Source organism: Sitophilus oryzae, unplaced genomic scaffold, assembly GCF_002938485.1.
Source record: "Sitophilus oryzae breed Bouriz unplaced genomic scaffold, Soryzae_2.0 scaffold_910_pilon_pilon, whole genome shotgun sequence".
NCBI lineage: Eukaryota > Metazoa > Arthropoda > Insecta > Coleoptera > Curculionidae > Sitophilus > Sitophilus oryzae.
This window is the reverse complement of record NW_022147540.1, coordinates 818,030-837,492: the sequence shown is the minus strand read 5'-3', so window position 1 is coordinate 837,492 and position 19,463 is coordinate 818,030. Positions and strand designations below refer to the sequence as shown.

At 32.6% G+C, this 19,463-nt stretch overlaps 1 protein-coding gene across 7 annotated transcripts in view; it reads left to right on the top strand.

The window, feature by feature from the left end:
- Window positions 1–19,463, top strand: part of LOC115890735 — a 354,534-nt gene that overhangs the window by 202,444 nt on the left and 132,627 nt on the right. For all 7 annotated transcript variants that reach the window (XM_030911047.1, XM_030911049.1, XM_030911051.1 and 4 more), the window contains exons 7-9: window positions 12,265–12,345; window positions 14,366–14,569; window positions 17,780–18,055. In XM_030911047.1, the coding sequence (XP_030766907.1) occupies window positions 12,265–12,345; window positions 14,366–14,569; window positions 17,780–18,055 (561 nt within the window). The remainder of the gene's footprint in view (window positions 1–12,264; window positions 12,346–14,365; window positions 14,570–17,779; window positions 18,056–19,463) is intronic.

Here is a 19,463-nt window from a genome sequence, read left to right as displayed (position 1 = left end):
GTAATTGTTATCAGGTAGTAATTGTTAATTTTGAAGTTTAACTTAATATAATGTCATTTTAACAGAACGTTAACGGTTTTTGTAGACGTATCTGTTTTAAAAAACTAAAGTGTTCTCGAATAGTTGAATTTAAATATTTTAAATAGTTTTTCTCTTTATTCTTTGTATTTTTTTGCTTCCGACGACGGAAAGATAAACTTTCCGAAACGTTAAGCATTTTTTTGTTCGTTAGGCAAATTTGTATATCTGTAAACCTAAGTTCTAACTAGTAGTTTCCGTTTGGATTAACGCAGAAGTGTTTACAAAAAATAACTATTTTATTTTGTAGATTTTCTTGCAGTGGCAAAATACCCATATAGCATTTTTTAGAGAAATGAATCCGCCACATATGTATAGACATTTACTATATAAAATCTTGAAACAAAAACTAATATTACGAACACTACTTTTGCAAAGTTAACAATTATTCTACTGCAGTCGTTTTTTTGCCTAGTATTTTAGGTGGTATTGTTCGATTTAAAATTTAAGCCCAAGTAAGGAACGTGTTTCAGCCTTTTGTATCGTGCAGGTAATTGCTGTTGTGAGTTTCTGATCAGTTTAATGCATGTCTTTGTGGCAGATTAAATTAATGGTATGAACTTAGGCTCTGTTCCCATTATAAATGTTTAAATAAGCCTTTTATTGGTTTAATCTTTGTTTTTTTTTTGTTAATTTGCTGTTCTTTGATATTACTGGCTATAATTTATATGTTTTTCTTTATTACGCAATTATAATTATCTATTGTTAAACTTGTTTTTTCTAAATATGTATTTCTCATATTCATGTTTGTTGTTACCTTTAGTTTTTCTTTAGTTTTGAAAAGGACTAACTAGGAAGGAAAGTTTTCAATATTGCATACTATTTTTTTTAGTTATTCATCTATACTAATATATAAAATCCTTGTGACTGACATACTGATTAATCACGAGCCTGCTCAAACCACTCAACGTAAGAAGCTCAATTTTGACATACAGGTTGATTCTAGGGTGTAGAGGTTCGATAAGAAGGGATTTTTCGAAATTCCAGTTCCAAGAGGGTGAAACCACCCCTCAAATATTACAATATTTTTTATTTAAAAAACGTTCAAGTTTCCGAAAAAACGCTTAAACACGTATATTTTATTTTATTTTTTACATATTTTAAGATTTTTTAAAAATTTATACAGGGTGTTTCGAAAAACCGGTCGTTGATTAATCACGATCCTGCTTAAAGCGCTTGACGTAAAAAGCTGATTTTTGGAAATCAGATTGACTTTAGGGTGTAGAGGTTCGATAAGAAGGGATTTATCGAAACTCGAATTCTAAGGGGGTGAAACTCTCCCTCAAATATTAAAATATTTTTTATTTAAAAATTGGTGAGTTTTTCGGAAAAACTCTTAAACACGTATATTTTATTTTGTTGTTTTACATATTTTAAGATTTTTTATAAATTTATACAGGGTGTTTCATAAAATATAACCATTGAGTAATCACGATTCTGCTTAAACTGCTTGACGTTTAAAGCTGATTTTGGCAAACGGATTGACTGTGGGGGTAGAGGTTCGATAAGGAGGGGTTTCTCGAATCTCAAATTCCAAGAGGGTGAAAAAACGCCCCTCAAATATTACAATATTTGTTATTTAAAAAACGGTTAGTCTTTCGGGAAAACGCTTGGACAAGCATAATTTATTTGGTTTTTTTACATATTTTGAAATTTTTTAAAAAATCATACAGGGTGCACCTTCCAAAAAGTTGGGTAATTTCTTAACCACGATTCTGCTTAAACTGCTTGACGTAAAAAGCTTATTTTTGGCAAACGGATTTTTCGAAAGTCAAATTCCAACGAGATGAAACTACCCCTCAAATATTACCAAGTTATATAATAATATCGCCATATAGTTTTTTCTCATGCTGACATAAATGTAAGAAAATTTTATCCAGTTTGTATGTTAATGGAAATTCTTGCTTTGCTTTATCATCACCATTACAAATGATTAATTCGACGCGAACGAAGTCGCTGGTACACGCTAGTCAAGTATATTTTTGTAAAACATTTTATTGTGGTCATTACATTTTTTCTATAAAAAAGATGCTCCATTTTATACCAGAAATCTCAATATTTCTACCTCTTTTATCCGGAAAATCAATAAATCGGCAGTTTTGTATGGTTGAAAATGCCACAAACACGCTGTAAAACTGAAAAAAAAACACTTCTACATGTCCATGTCGCTGTACCTACTCACACCGTCCAAATAATTGAACTTGACCTTCTCTGTGTGTGTATGTAATTTGATTCCAACGAAAATATCTGGATCGAACATTTTATAGGAACCAACTATATCAAAATGCATATATTTAATATTGTCAATATTTTTTCTATTTTTCTTTTATGTGTGAATTTTGAGAAACTCCTCATGGCTTTGCAAGACTTTGTAGCATTAGAAGTTATAAAAAAAATGATGGAATGTAATGGGTCGTAAGCTAGTGAACATTAAATTGTGATAATTACGTCTTTATAATATACTGGGCGCCACTCAGTTTTCCATTTACTTTCTAAAACTTCTAAGTTGAGAACTGAGAAATCAACTCAGAATATAGGTATTATTTATTTTAGGAATTACACAAATGAAACGCTGAGATAAACTAACAACTAAGTATAATTAATAATTAAATGTTAATTAGAATAAAATAAGACTATGAATAATTTGACGTTTGAAAATGTTTGTTGGAAATAGTATGTATTAAAATAGATCACTCAAGATGGTAGTTAAATCTGCACGCTTCTGAATATTAATATTTTATTAATTATTCCGCAAAAAGTCTGGCGATCTTGGTACCAAAATATAAGGACTCTTTATATTAAAAAAAACCGTACTATGTAGATATCAGAAATATGCATAACATGAATAAAATATTTCAAGTGACTCTAAAGTAATAAAATATCTAATATGCCTGAAGGGCTTAAAGCATTAAAGTGAACTTAAATTATATAATAAGAAATGATCTGGCCTTTTATATCCGTTCTGGTCACAAGCTGGTTGTGGTGAACTGCTGGAACTGGATCGTTATTATAACGTCTCCACACAGACAGGATCGGAAAATGCTGTATATTCAGGAGATTCCTCCGTTATTCAACGTGTATATTGTAGGGACAAACGTGGCCCAAATGTCAGATACAATAAACAAAATGGCACCAGAAATGCGTACCATAAAATAAAACCCTGTACAAATAGAAAAAAGGTATTAGGAAACGTTGTAAAAAATAAAGGTCTTACCTCCGCTCAGAGGGTTTTCCCACACAAATTTCAAAAATGCCAAAAAAAACGCCGATAATTCTATCGGGTTCAGCTTCAACCACCAATATAGCGATAAAGGTAGGCACGAGGTATATACCTATACCGTCAGAAATAAAGTGACGAACAACTTCGACCGGCTGAAATAACTATCCAGAAATAAACTTGTAAAAAAATAAAAGATAATAACAATACTAAGAATGCCATCTCGGTGCGAGGACTCAAACTTGAATTGTTTAAATAAAATAATTCTGTACATTTATTTAAATTGTGTGAATTTTAAATAAAATGCTACAACTTTGTTAAAAATTATATATTCAAATAAAACTATATTAGTTATTTCATCTTTTGAAAACCCAAGACTGCCTTTAGTAAGGTTTTTTATAAGTGAATTTTGTTCAATATCAGTGTTGTCTGAAAATGTTGAATTATTTTTAGGGACATTAATGACTGAATCTTAAATTTCTTTTCGCCTTCATATAAATGTCGAACACAAATACTGTACTGACTTCCGAATAACTGTCTATATTTTCCAAACCTACTTTCAACAGGATCAGTTTGCAAGTTCTCTAGTAAAACATACCTCATATTTTACTCATTAAAACAATATTTTATTACTACAAGCTCAACCTGTTACTCAACTCAAGTTAATAATTTTAATATTGAACACCGATAAAAGTTAGAAATTTTTTATTATTTTCATCGCATTTTAAAGAATTTAGTAAATAATAAACATGACGAATAATTTGATTAGTATTACTATCAGGGTTCGGAAAACTACATATTACTCTTAAAAACTACATAAACTACATTACATGTAGTTAATCGATGTAGAGGGTGTAGTTTATGTAACTTTCAAATATGAAAGGTTTGAGGTGAGGTAAAAGGTAAGTAAAAGCTTTAGAAAATACATATAAATATATTTGAGAAAACCGAAGAAATATAGCTTTAAATAGAATATTCACATGTTATTATTTAGACATTATACCTTTTAAATTGTATAATTGCACACACTTATAATCACTTTATAGTTTAAAAACCTCTTTTTACAGATTTACAACTTTTTTCACCCTTCTATTATCGATTATAATTACAACGTCCGCACACCTTGTAGCGTTTTATTTTTCTTTTTATAAAATTCCAAATTTTAATATTGCTGGCGCCATCTATTCGCTAGATGTTAAACTTCATTCAGTACAGGTAGCGGTTCCTTTCCATAAAAACAAATTTCATTCAGTATAGACGATAGAGTTCACTTAATCGCCTTTGGTCATATGACCTGTCAATTCGAAGACTTCCGTTTTGGCGAAAAGGAGAAAGGAGGTTTTTTCCGAGAGATTGAGATCAGAAAAAAGACGCGTGGTTCAGCGTCCGACGAATCTCAGAGAAAAGGGCTTTCTGAAACACTTTTCCTAACAGTAAAGGCACGGGTATCCAAAGGTGGAGATTTGAAATCCTGTAGAATATACTGTTCAGAGCCTAGTTCGTGTTTTTTGGCCTTTTCCTGGAATAAGATCACAGTAAGTGTATCTACCATTTTGTATCGCCATGTCTAACTAAATTTTATTTCAGTTATTCCCGTTTTTTATTTATTTTGATAATGTTTGATTGTGCATTACTGGTTTGGATCAGCATATAGTTTGGCTATATTTTGGAATGTGTACAGCTGATTTTCAGACCGTAAGTTATTTTTTTGGTATTCGGTGACTGTTCTGAGAGTTTTTTTTTTATATAGAGTAACTGGCGTATAAGAAATTGACGTATAAGTAATTGGCATATGAGTAACCACTTTTGAGACAGTATTTATGACTCTACATTTATTCTACTGATATCGAAGACTCCTGCTACTATCGAAGAGTCTACATCCACTTCCGTTAGTCTGGAGACTGCCTGCCTATCTGTTCACTACGTCATAAATTAAAAAAAAAATACAGATAAGTTCTAAGTTCAACACACAAGGTATTCCCTAAATTTTTTTTACTTTGAGATAATATTTTGAATATCTCTGTGAATTGTTGTCATTTATTCCATATATTATAGTCAAAATTTACCTTTTAGTTAACATTATAAGTCATGCTTTGTCCTTAACGGTACGTTTTACTTCAGTATGATCTTTATGTGAGAATCGCTAACACGGATTCATTTTTGAAGGGTATTGTACACGACTTGTTTCGAAACATCATCGTATTGGTACTTACATAAATTTCACCTGTTTATATATTACGTAGTATAGTATACTGGAGAGAACTTTAACTAAATTTGAGTTTACTTAAAGTAACTAACGATTTCATTGGGATAATTAAAACTGGGTTTAAACTGATTGATAATTGTGTTCGTCTTTAAATAAATGTTCAACGTAGGATAGTTATATCTGACTTTTATTCTTGATGAACATAATAGACCCTTATTGCTGTTGATTATTTTATTTTAGCTATTTCATGATCAAATTTTCTTACTGGTTTCTTACTTTACCTTTTCATACTCAAAGTAAGTGGCGCCCTTTTTACTGTCTTTGACCATTACTATTTGAATACTTAACATCAATTTTAGAATCTTTGCAGCCTATACATTATTACTTTTATTTTATTATTTAACAACATTATTAAGTCACCACAGGTCACAAGCCTTACCTACGAACCCAGCTCTCCTCTAACCCTGAGCAACGGATACCTTTTTCTTTCTGTTTGAGTGATGACAGAAAAAGTCGTCACAACCTACCGGTAAATCGATGACTGTCAACTGCGGTAATACCACTCCGCTACACGCTATGACAGGCGCCGCCACGCGAAGCCGCGCCGCGACGCACAGTGGTGTGAAACTGATAATATAATGAAAAAACCCTATATTTCCTAAACCGTTAATCCAATCGCATTGGGACGAATTTTATTCGATTCAGCTTAATAAAATACATCAAATAACATGGTTTAATAAATTTATTTAAAAGTAAACTGAGCACCAATTGAAACGTAAAGTGAAAATTTTTGCATCGAGTTGAACTTCTTGTATTTTCTAAACTATTGAAGGCATTTTGAATTGCTAGCCAGATTCTGAAACGCTTTTTGATCGACTGTCGAACCGTTCTTTGCAGTTTATTTAATTATTGGCCAATACCCATAATACAGGGTAAAACAAAAATGCGTGCATTTTTTACAAAATTTTAAGTGACCTCCATTTTGTGGGGGGATGGAGGATTTCCATTATTTGTGGGTATTTTAAAAGAGCTGTTTTATACCTCGGGACGTTTTTGAGTTTTTTGGGGTATCGCTCTCCATTGCGATGTTTTCCTTTTTTTATGATTTATAAATTTATAATAAATTTATCTCATTATGAAATTAATATATTGTATTTTTGAGTATTATGCGTATTAACTAATAATTATACTAAGTGATTATACTGTATCGTTAATGAAAAAGTGTTAAATGCTTCTTTTGTTATGCCAAGGTACATAATAAAACCTGTTCATATAATTTAAATATACCAGCTAGATAAATTTTTAACGCCCTGTATAACTGTAATACTTTTTAGTTTTATAAAATTATTTGTTTGCTTTATTTAATTGTATATTAAAATGTATAATGCTTAAAAATACGATATCTTCATTTCACAATGAGATAAAATTATTAGTATTAAAACTCTACCGACAATCATAAGAATATCGAAAACATCGCAATGGAGAGCGATAGCCAAAAAAACTCATAAACGTCCCGAGGTATAAAACACCTCCTTCAAACTACCCACAAAAAATGGATTTCCTCCATCCCCCCACAAAATGAGGCTCACTTAAAATTTTGTTAAAAATGCGCCCATTTTTGTTTTACCCTGTATTATGGGTCCTGAACAATAATTGAAAAAAACTGCAAAGAACGGTTCGATAGTCGATAAAACAATGTTTTAGAATCTGGCTGGCAAATTCAAAATTCCTTCAAAAGTTTAAAAAATAGAAGAAGTTATAATAAGAAAATATTACTGCCTACTTCCTTAACACATTTTCTTAATATTTCATATTGATATTTTGTTAAAGATGCGTCAAGAATTAAACCCAAGGCTTTTTTAGAGTCAATATACCTCATAGGATCAGATTGTTTTTCTTTTTTTATTTGTTCTGCCGCTGCGATTATCAATTCATCCGAAAAATCCTCTCGAAGTTTTTTTATTTTATTTTGCTTACTTCTTTTACACAAATCTTCTAAAGGGTTCTTCTCTGGGTGACCTCCGACAGACTTAAGGGATGACTCGTTTTCGGATTCATGATCAGATTCAGGAAAATTAACCAAAAACTCGCCCTGCAACCACTCACTATACTTCCGAAAAAAAATTCGTTTTACATGATGCACTTCTCTCAATTTTTTGGCAAAGTTGGGTTCAAATCTTTTTTTTATGGCTCCAGTTACCAGCAACAACCGCTCTCCTTGTAATTCTGGATACTGTTCCCTTAAACCTTGCTCTAAGGGGTACTCGCTGTTAAAGAGTAACTCGGCACACAACACTGTATGGTATCACAAATTGCGACATGTTTATTATCCAGCTAATAAGACAAATCCAACAACAATACTGATAAAGTTTCATATCAAAATTTATCTAAAATCCGTTTTCGGCATCCGCAAAAATGAAGAAAGTAGTTTTAATTTTTTTTCACACCGTTTATCTTTTATTTTAAATTTTTAACAAACTTGGCCGAATCTGGCGATAAAATTTATAGAATCACTACTTTAACAGTTGCTTTTTTTAGTCAAATTAATCCGAGACCAAAGCTTGGTAAAGCCTGATTAAAGTAAGAAGTAAAGTAATTTTATTAGAAATAGGTTCAACCTAAACTGCACCAATGGCACGGTATATTTTGGCAAAATGATTTTTACTTTTAATGCCCATGGATAAACCAAACAGTTCCTGGGTAATACCGATTTTTAGGAATTAAAAGAAGGGCTGTAAAATATTACTTGTTCTCGCTTTATTTTTGCGCGTTTCGTATATTAAGAAAATTGGCAAAAAGGAGGTGCTGTAAATTCAAAACTAGTAATTAAATTAAAAAAGTAATATTATTATATTGTCTTTGAACTAACTCGATGTAAGATGGGATAATTTAAACCCGATTTAACACCCTCTTTTTTGGTTTTTTTTTCCATTGCCGAAACCACTGTGCGCCGTCGCCCCGGAGCATGGAGCGTAGAATATCGATGAAATACATAATATATACTATAAAAAATATCTATTTTTTTTATTGTTTTTTTCATATTATACACTATTGTGAACTTAAAATATTCAGTTGAGGGTTGGAACCTTTGGTGTTACACAGCAAAATAAAAACACTAAATCACCACAATACACCAAACACTTTTACTTATACACTGGACGCGCGTTTCGCTAACCATGTTAGCATCATCAGCACATGATTATAAACTCAAGCGGCACGCTACACTGTCCGAGCTGGTTTTACTTAAGCTGTGGTTGAGGGTTGGAACCTTTGGTGTTACACAGCAAAATAAAAACACTAAATCACCACAATACACCAAAACACTTTTACTTATACACTGGACGCGCGTTTCGCTAACCATGTTAGCATCATCAGCAGATGATTATAAACCAGTTTATAAGATGATTATGATATTTTGAAAGATGATTATAAACCAATTTATAATCATCTGCTCATGATGCTAACATGGTTAGCGCGTCCAGTGTATAAGTAGAAGTGTTTTGGTGTATTGTGGTGATTTAGTGTTTTTATTTTGTTAAAATATTCCTTTATTAAATTTGATTGATAAAAAGTGAGAGATAAACATTTATTGACTGGTATGATTTTTTCCGTATTCTATTAAAACTATTTAAATATACTATAATATTTTTAAAAACTCGGAAAAGACATTTTAAAACTTCGAAAGATATCTGCTGAGTGAAAAAAGATCCACAATTTGAACTTTTATCGGATAATTATCAACGCTTCTAAATAGAGTTATTATGCCTCCAGTTGGTGACGTCACGAGATTTTTACGTCACAGCTGTCCGGCCTTGTTTTTACGGTGGTTACGGTCGGACCCATGTTGATATGAAAAAGAAATCTTATTTTTACGAGGAGATGGCACATGTTTTTTGAAACACCCTCTATTATCTGTCTGGCGTTAAAAAATAATTCTGGTCAGCCTTTTAATCAGAACAGCATTAGAAAGAAACCGCCAATTCTCTACGAAATAGAGAGGGCTATTAAGAATTAGGTCACATATCGCCCTCTAAGTCTTCCTCTAATAGGAAATTTCTACCTGGTAATTGAACTCCAACACCATCATCTCTATTATTATCTCTACGGAATTTGATGTACTGCTCTGCCGTGTCCTTTCGTTTCGATATAACCCATTTTCTTTTTCTAATGTCCACCTGGAAGTATTTTCCGTGAACATTTCCCGGGAAACAGCTTCCGCGTTCTGTTATTTTCCGATGTGCAATGAAAATTTTATTGCAGTTTCGAGATCGTAAACTTGCTTTCAGTCTGTTCGATTGTGTTGAATTGGTACAAGTTTGAGAAATGTTAAGTTAAAGTTAACTCTCTTTGTATTACAGTTGAGGGTTGGAACCTTTGGTGTTACACAGCAAAATAAAACACTAAATCACCACAATACACCAAAACACTTTTACTTTTACACTGGACGCGCGTTTCGCTAACCATATTAGCATCATCAGCAAATGATTATAAACTAAAGTACAACTACAAGTTGAGCGTTTATATACTCGCTCAGTGGGCACCGAGTGGGCCTGGCAAAATCTAGCCAACCGAGTCAGAGCCCATTGAGCGTAACAGTTAAATTTCCGCCACTAGAGTAGTAGAAACAAAGAACTTGAAGGAATTGGACCGTTATCTTTGTTCATACTATCTTTACATTTATTAATTCTGATCCTTTCATATGCATCTAATTGCCTGTAATTTGAGACTTGTTTAATTAATTTTAAATTATTAAGATCTATACAATGTTCTTTATCAACAATATGTTCAGCAACGCAAGATTTATCCGGTCTGCCATATCTTATCTGAGCTAAATGTTCTTTAAATCTAGTTAATATTGATCTTCTAGTTTGCCCAACATATTTCTAATTACAATCTTTACAAGAAACTTCATAAATACCCGACCTTTCCAGTGGAAGTGTTTTATCCTTTGGATTACCTAATAATTGTTGTAATTTATTATTAGCACTATACACAAGTTTATAATTGACATTCTTAAAAATTCCCTTTAGACCACGGGATAACTCTCTATCAAACGGTATTGAAAAATATTTAGACGTATCTTTCTCCACTTGAAAAGTCGAATTTTCAGAAATCATTAACCTATACCTACGTTTTCTAATTAATTTATCAACTAGTGAAGGAGAATATCCATTACACTCAGCTACATTCCTAATGTAATCTCTTTCTATTTCATATCTTTCGTTGGAAAGTGGGAAACTAAGTAATCTATGAACTAAGAAATTTAAACTAGCCATTTTATGTTCAACACTATGATGTGATTCATTAGGAATATATCTGCGTATGGTGGCATTTTTCCTAATACCAAACCAAAAAAATCCGTTTTTTCCAAAAAACTCAGTAGTCCTAAATTTTTAAAGTTTTTTTGATTGCATGCATTACTGTATAATGCTTGAAAATAATATTGTTATTGCTTTTTAATTCCATATTTTTCTTGATTAGTTTACCGTGTTATCCAGAAATCTCTATTAAATATAGACAACATAATAACACCGCTGCCATTACATTGTAAACAATTTCGCTACATCGTTTCCAGCTTTGTTGAATTAATGGCGAGTTTGCCTAGGCCCCGTTTACATTGCGGTCGGTAACTAATAGATTATTATTCGAAGTACACAACAACGATCTTTATTAAATGTGGATTAGGCTTAAGGGATAGAGTATCTGGTGGGACGAGTGAAGAACTAGTTAATTAGGGTATAATAACTTCCAGGGAGATATCTGGAATAATTTGAGATATTCCCTTGTCAACCGTTTAAATAATTTGCATAATTTTTATTTGGTAAAAGACCAATATACAGGGTGGTCCGAACTGTATTCCGGAAACTTCAGCAGCATATTCTGCAGATAATAATAAGTAAAAAAGTTCGTATAAATGTATGTTCTAAAATGCTTAGTTTCGGTGATACAGGGTGTTAAAATTTCATTTTTATTTCGATTTTTCCCGAATAATTTCTGAATTAACGTTATTATTTGGATGAAAATTGGTGTCTGGGAGTTTTTTGACATGAGAAATTTGATGTTGATGTCAATATGACTCTTACTTGTAGAGGGCGCCACCTACATATTTTTAACTGATTTGAAGAGTAATAACTTTTCGTCCGTACCTGTACAAAACAACCGAGTAAAAAAATATACATTAACGACATTTTTTACGTAAAAAAGGTCTCTTGGTAAAAATCGCTACCGAGTAATGGTTCTCGATATATTTGGAATCGAAATTATCAATACCTATCATTATTGACACAAATTAATCATGTTGACTAAATAGTTACTAGACTGAAATCATAAATTTGAAATATTTTTGTGCCAAAAATTCAACAGAAACTGTTTTATCATCAATTTTTCGGAGAAAAATTTATGATTAATTTAAAAAAATAAAAAGTCCCCAAATTTATTATTTTGTCAGTTTTATCCATAGAAGAAGCAAATTATAAGCTTATAAAACAATAAAATTTTCATTTCTAACCACAGTTTTTCTTGGCAGATCTTAAATAGAGGCCAGAATGAGTTATTACTCAAGACTCATTTTCTTTCTTTTTTTTTCTCACATGACTCAATTTTGAGTCTCTTAATGAAGCCATATACTAGCATATACTACAGCAATGATTAATACTATTTCTATTTATACTAAAATTACGTAAATATAGAAAAAAACATCATATTTTTATTAAATACATAATATGGACACAAACCTATTAATGGAATATTTTAATTGTTTCAGGAATTAGAAGAAATATATTCAGATCTTTGTTCGACAGTTACGGACGCTATTATACAGGGTGCTGAAATAATTTCAACTAGAGTAAGTATATTATTAATCAATAAATACACTTAGAAAGCTACAATTTTTAAAACTATATTTTAAATATTAAAAGTAGGGTAATTTTTTACTAAAATAAAATAGTAAAATCCACAGATTATAACATAAAATTAAATAAATTAAAGATAATAATATTAAAGTAAATAAAAGATATAAGGTATACCAAACAGTTAAAAGAAAATTGATTTTTTACATTTTAGAATATATTATTGTTCTAAACGCGTACTTTACAAAACTGTTTTTATAAATTACAATTTACAATTTCTGTCCCTGAGACATTCCTTGGTAAAATGTTATAAGATGGAAAGTATGGATTGTTTTCTATATTTTTTAAATTAGTCAAGATTTATTAGAGATATCATTCAACGGTTTGTGTAGTAGATTTTACGTAAAATTTGGTAAAATTTGCTTCATCCCCCTTTAAATTTTTCTCTTTGACAAAAGCCAATGTTTGAGACGGTTTTCCAGAGGTTAGTTTTCCATCTCCAATATCAGTCGTAAAAATTATGACACAAATGGTTGTCGTCTCGGCACACTCATGAGATGCTCTGGTGTTTCTCCATTGCTTCCGTCTTCCAGGTTCTTGAGTTCCGCTTTAAGTTGATTTCCATTTGGAAAGCAGAAGGTTATGGTTTAGTTAGTGGAGTGTTCGCTCTTTTTCTAGCCAGATCGTTGTCTTTTTCATTACCTTCTATCCCTTGGTGGGCCGGCACACTGAGTAGGACTTTATTTTTTTTGCCTAATTTTTTTCCCTTATATCAGAGTTTAATTTTAATCCATTAATAATTTTTGAAACATTTAAAGCTTGAAAATAACTTTTTTGTTAATTCCATGCCTTCTTGATGACTTGTCTTACGACAAAAACACACTTTAAACTCTCTGTTTCGTTTCCTTTAATTAAAAACTTTCTTACGCACAAAGTATTTCGGATAATTGGCGCTCAGAACAAGTGGAAAATTGTTACCAATTAAATCGCTGCCAACTGCAAAAACGTTAAAAATATCAAGGGATATTTCGAGTTCTTTTTCCTCCTTTTTTTTTAATTTCTAATTATAAAAAAGTAAATTAATTGGCTGATTGTTATAATTAAGGAAAAGGAAGAATATGGAATTACACTGCTCTAGAGAAACAATTTCTTTTCTCGAGCCCTGACAGCATATCCTGCTGATTCCTACGTGAAATGACCTCTTGAATCTAGATGTTGCTCCTGCTTTTTTTCTATCGCCTACTATTATTGAGGGAGACCCCCTTCCTACTTTTATTGTATTTCTATCACTTTTCGATAATAATAATAATAATTTTATGGACATGAATTTTATTTGGAGGGTTGAAAATAATTATTTTAGCTGTAAACAATAATAACTGTCTCGTCTCAAAAACCGGCACATCTTTACCAAAAATGTTTTCTTTTTTTTCTTTCTTTCTTTTTTTCCCTTCATTTTTTTTCTCCTTTTTTTTCTTTTTTTTTTGTCTTGACATAACATAATCATCACTTTTGAAGGCTTATTTTTCTTACACTTGTTTTGGAATTCAAACTAAGCTTGTTTTTATTTTTGATTCAGTGGTTCAATAAACATTGCATTTTGGAAAAGCTGAATAATCTGGGGACCCATAAACTATGTTTTCGAGCTATGTTTGTACAACTGAGGTTCAATGATTATTATTAAACGAACGCTTTGCGTATTTACAAATTAAATACTCCGTAAATTAAATATTGTAGTAAAATTTTATATTTTGTTTAAATTTCACTAAATATGGTGCTCTATTTGATAAAATCACGTTATATACAGGGTAAGTCTTAAATAAGTGCAAATATTTTCAGGGCTGGTAGATCTCGATAAAAGAAACAAATTTTCAAAAAAAAATTTTCGCGGAAAAACCTCATAGACGTGTTTCTGGGGTCGAAATATACTATCACTGAAAATATTTGCACTTATTTAAGGCTCTTTCTGTATAGACGGGGCTTTCTAGTTGTCTATGCTAACTACTGTGTTCTTTGCAGGCTTTAGAACAAACCAAACGCTACGACACTCTGGCCAATCAGTGTCGTTCCGTCGTAGGACATTCGGACCTAATTCACTTGGCGCGGTCCCTTCCGGTACCCCAGGGTCGGGGGCTCATCATCAAACGGATATTTGTGCCCCCTCAACCACCCCCACCACCCGAAGGACTAGAGGGTGACATTGCCAATGGACATATCAACAACGTAAGTATTCTTTTTCCGTCGAACTCTTCATACTTATTACTCTTTCTTACTTCATCATAATCATCATCATTTTCAGCTTATTCAACCATTTCTAATTATGGTGTAGCCTCCCTAACATACATACATACTGCCATTACTCGCTGACGAGTATTTGACACGCATCAGAAGAAGGTCACGCAAGGCGTTTCCTTTCATGAGCTTTTCTGTGACTGAAAAGCCCCGATACATGATGTTGTCTATCCGGACATTCAAAAATATCATTGCTTTGTTGCCTTTTTACTGTTACCCCTCACATAGTTGTAGTTGGGCTCACTGTTGTCTATTGTTGTCTATGCGGGCCCAAGTTATCCCTGCTAATTTCCTAATATCATGATCCCATCTCAGGTTCGGTCTTCTTCAAGGTCTCTTAGTTCCTCGTGGGTACCATGCTGTAATTTTTGTGGTCCATCTGTTGTCCGTTCTTCTTGCCAGGTGTCCTGCCCATTTCCATTTGAGGGATTTGACTCTGTGGATGACATGTCAACTCTTCATTTTACGGTCTCTCTTGGTTATTCCCAGCATATTTCATTCCATTGAACGTTGTGCGACTTGCAGTTTCCTTATGATGCCCGTTTTAAGTGTCCAGGTTTCGCATGAATAGGTCATGACTGGTAGTACCCATTGGTCGACTGTTTTCTTCTATAAATAGAGTGCCATTCTAGATTTGAATTTGATTGAGTTTTGTCCATAAGTACTCCATGCTAATTTAATTCTTCTCTGGATTTCTGTTAGTAGAGATCCCGATCTGTGTATTAGTTATCTATTATTATTCTTCTACTATTTCCAGTGTTGTGTTATTTATTAGAATGTCTTTTCTTTCCACTAGTTTGTTGTACAATACTTTAGTTTTTGCTAAGTTCATTTTGAGACCCACTTTATTGCTGGCTGTAGTTAGTTCATTAATTTTTGCTTTTAGTTCTCAGGACTATTGGCAATTAGAACTATGTCATCAGCGCATCTTCTCCATCTATTTTCAATCCTTTGTGGGTCCAGTCTGCTGTAAAGAGCTTTGGGGATATCGCGTCTCCCTATCGTACTACTTTGCCAGTTGGGAACTTTGGGGTTGTTTTATACTAAGGGCTGGCAAAGGTTAGTCTTGGGTCGAGATTTCCGTATGTAAAAAGAGTAAAATGGCGTTTATAATGTACCGAACAAAGAGAGGACAGTAAACACGTTGCCAAACGTATGAAATAAACCGAGAAACTGTGCACATCGCTAAGAGACGTGGAAGGGGATATAGCAGATTTGTCGCAGTTGACCGGTCGACCCAATCAATACCTCTGTCAGTACTTAAAGTTCTAGGAAAAGGTGTACGTCATGCGTTCAGCTTCACGATTTAATTACGTCTCGTGATACTTAATTTGTTTATTTATTAACGAGTCGTTGTAATTTTCCCTATAGCTTGAATTTTTTTAAGTGCAAGCTAGAAACACTTGCATTTTTGGTAAAAATAAGTGGAATTGAGTGGGTGTTCGATAGTGGTCGCGCTATTAGAACTCTGAATTCAAAAATTGATATCTCGAAATCTATTAGAAATAATAGATTGTAGTTTTTTCAAAAACTTTGTTAATATTTCTGCTGTATTTTCTTTGTAGACAGTATGTGAAAATCTTTATCTATAAAAAAATTACACGATTGCTGAAAATTGCTATGCTCTAAAAGTAAATAGATGGATTGTTTACAATTTTTGAATGGAAAAAACAACCTTATCGAATTTTTCTTATGTAAACATATTGTAAAATATCCGATCTTGAAAATAAAAAAAAAGTTTCAATATCTAAAGTGGTTCTTGAGTTATAGCCTGTTATGTGTTAAAGAGTTGAGTTTTTAAATTATCGCGATTAGTGACGTTTTCTCGTTATAAAAAAAATGACACCGTAACGATATCCTTATAATTCCATTTCAGATGCTCAGAAACATGTTTAATGATTTTATCTAGTTATCTCTTGAAAAAAAAAGTCTTTTAAAAATAAGCGGTTTGCGATCGTGATTTTACTTTACTTGATAGGGAAAGGCGTATCGGCAACGCCGCAACAGCACACCGTCGCGTGTCGCGTCAGTCGGTCGCATTTCTCTCACTCCGACTTAATAAGATCCCTATGCGATTTACTTCCACACAAGTAAATGTCGACCCAAAAGTAACAGTTGCCAGCACGGTATATCATTACTCTTGACGATGATTACGAGATAACTCTTTCTTACTTACTTATTATTATTTCTTACGCTGTTGATTGGATTATTTCAAAAAGGTCCGTTAACACGAACCTAAACTAGTCTAACAAATTGGATTACACAAGAGCGAAAACTTCCATCTAAATCCCCGGTTTCTCAAAATAATAATCCCAGAATCCAGTTTCAATCTTTTGCGACTACTAAGAATCCATTTACACACTTCGTAAACTCCATTAACCCTTCTCTTATCTTTGTGGGACATCGTTCAAGCCGTCAAAGGGCTCGCTCGCAATACAGGGACTGTTTCCAGATAGACTGAGAGAATATTGCGCAATCGCATTTATCTTGTAAGGAAAATTAGGTTCAAATTATCACGTCGGTTAACTACAAGCATATGCATATCGTCAAGTTAATTTTGTAAACCTAAATAATATTCAAAACGCATATTTAACATATATTAAACATAGGTTATAAGATATTTATTATCATATAGCTAATAGTAATATATACATACAACTATATTAAATTTATTATCATATACACGGTTTTTTGGAGCAACTGATTTATTTTTTCCATTAGTTATTCGGGATTTAAACGGAAGTAGTTTGGATATGTCGTGTTTGTCGCATCAGTCTGAACACGTTTTGGTAATTTACTTATTTCGTTTGAGCCATTTCTGGCTCTAATTCAATTAGCAATCGACACGAAAGAGCATTAAAAAATATTGACTCAAAACTGACAACTAAAGAGTCAGCTTTATTTATTTGTCAAATTACATAGAAACCAACGCCAACCCAGCAATAAAAATATGATTTTAAAAGACAGTGACAATAGTTGCACAATAATCACAATGAAGTACAAGCACGTGATATTTTATTATATTATTTTATAGGTCTGCTACTAGAACCAAGACAAAATAGCAAATAGCTATGCTCTAGAACTGATATATTTTTTCTCAAACAAAAATATAAAATTATCCAGCTCTTTATTCCCCTGCAGGACAACATCCCTCCACCGCTCAAGGACGAGCTGGTCATCGACCAGCTGTCCGCCGTCCAGATCAAGCCGTCTCACGACGCTCTCAGGAAGGAATCGGACGACCTCAAAGGACAGATCAGGCAGATCCAGGACGCGCTGGACACGCTGCTCAGGATCCAGCAGCGGTCGGTGGACGCGTCGCTGTACAACAAGGCCAACGAGCTGCAGGAGGATATTTCGATGAAGAGGTTCGACTTGAAGGTGGCGCAGATACATCTGAGGGCCATCAATTCACAGGTGAGAGACGTTAGGCATTGGTTTAATAGAAATCAAAAAAGTTTTCCTCTTTGGAGAATTCAACATGATGTATGGTTATACTAAATGCACCTAATACCAGATTTTTTCACTGCAATTTTTGATAAACTGTCTATTAGAATATTTATACAATGCAATATAGACATTTTTTCCAGTTTTAAGCTGATAGGTTTCTGATAGTATGATGATCTGCGATAAAGACTCTAAAACTTGACATATTGCATCTTCAGAACGAAAGTGACATAACTCAGAAGTTCATGATTTTCATTTTTTGTGGCAAAACTACATACATAACTAAACGTCCTTTATCGATTATATTATTATACAGGGTGGCCCGGAAATTTTGACAGCATATTCTGCACATAAAAATAAGTAAAAAAGTTCGTGTAAATGTATGTCCTAAAATGCTTAGTTTCGGAGATACAGGGTGTAAAATTTCTTTTTTTATTTCGATTTTTTCCAAATAATTCCTGAAGTAACGTCAGTATTTGGATGAAAATTGGTATCTGAAGTTTTTTGAAATAAGAAATTTGATGTTAATGTAAATATGATTCCTACTTACAGAGGGCGCCACATACATATTTTTTAACTGGTTTGAAGAGTAATAAGTTTTCGTCCGTACCTGTATAAAACTATTGAGTAAAAAGTATACATTTAGACATTTTTAGGTAAGAAAGGTCTCTTGGTAAAAATCGCTACGAGCAATCGTTCTCAAGATATTTAGAATGTAAATAGTCAATACATTATTGACAAAAAAATAAATATGTTGAGTAGATAGTTATTTGATTGAAATGATCAATTTGAGAATTTTTTTTTATTTTTTAAAATTAATCATAATGTTTTTTTTCGAAAAAATGATGATGGAACAGTTCTGTTGAATTTTTGATACAAAAACAGTATTGATAATTTAGATTCCAAATATCTCAAAAACCCTTACACGAAACGATATTTACCAAGAGATCTTTTTTCCGTAAAAAACGTTGTGAATGTATATTTTTTTACTCAGTAGTTTTATATACCGGGTGGCCTATCGAAAACGTTCCGCAAGGCATAACGGCTAAGGTATTCTTTTTTTCAAAAAATCCAAAAACACGCCAATTTTGTTTGTGAGGAGGACAACTTTTGCCCCAAAAATTATTGTAAAATTTTCAACCCTCTCAGCGGGGGTGTCACCGCGAAATTTTGCTACTAACTCGCGAACAATTTTGCCATAAAGGTGTTTGTCAGGATGGTTTGGTCATGCCACATTCATTATTTTTAAAATAAAGTTAGATTATTTCCACTTTTTCTGCAAGTGACTACACCATAATAATTGTTAAACAGTTTAACGATATTGAGAAGAAGTTCAACGCATAAGTCACAGAACAGCTATCTAGCAACTACCGAACCT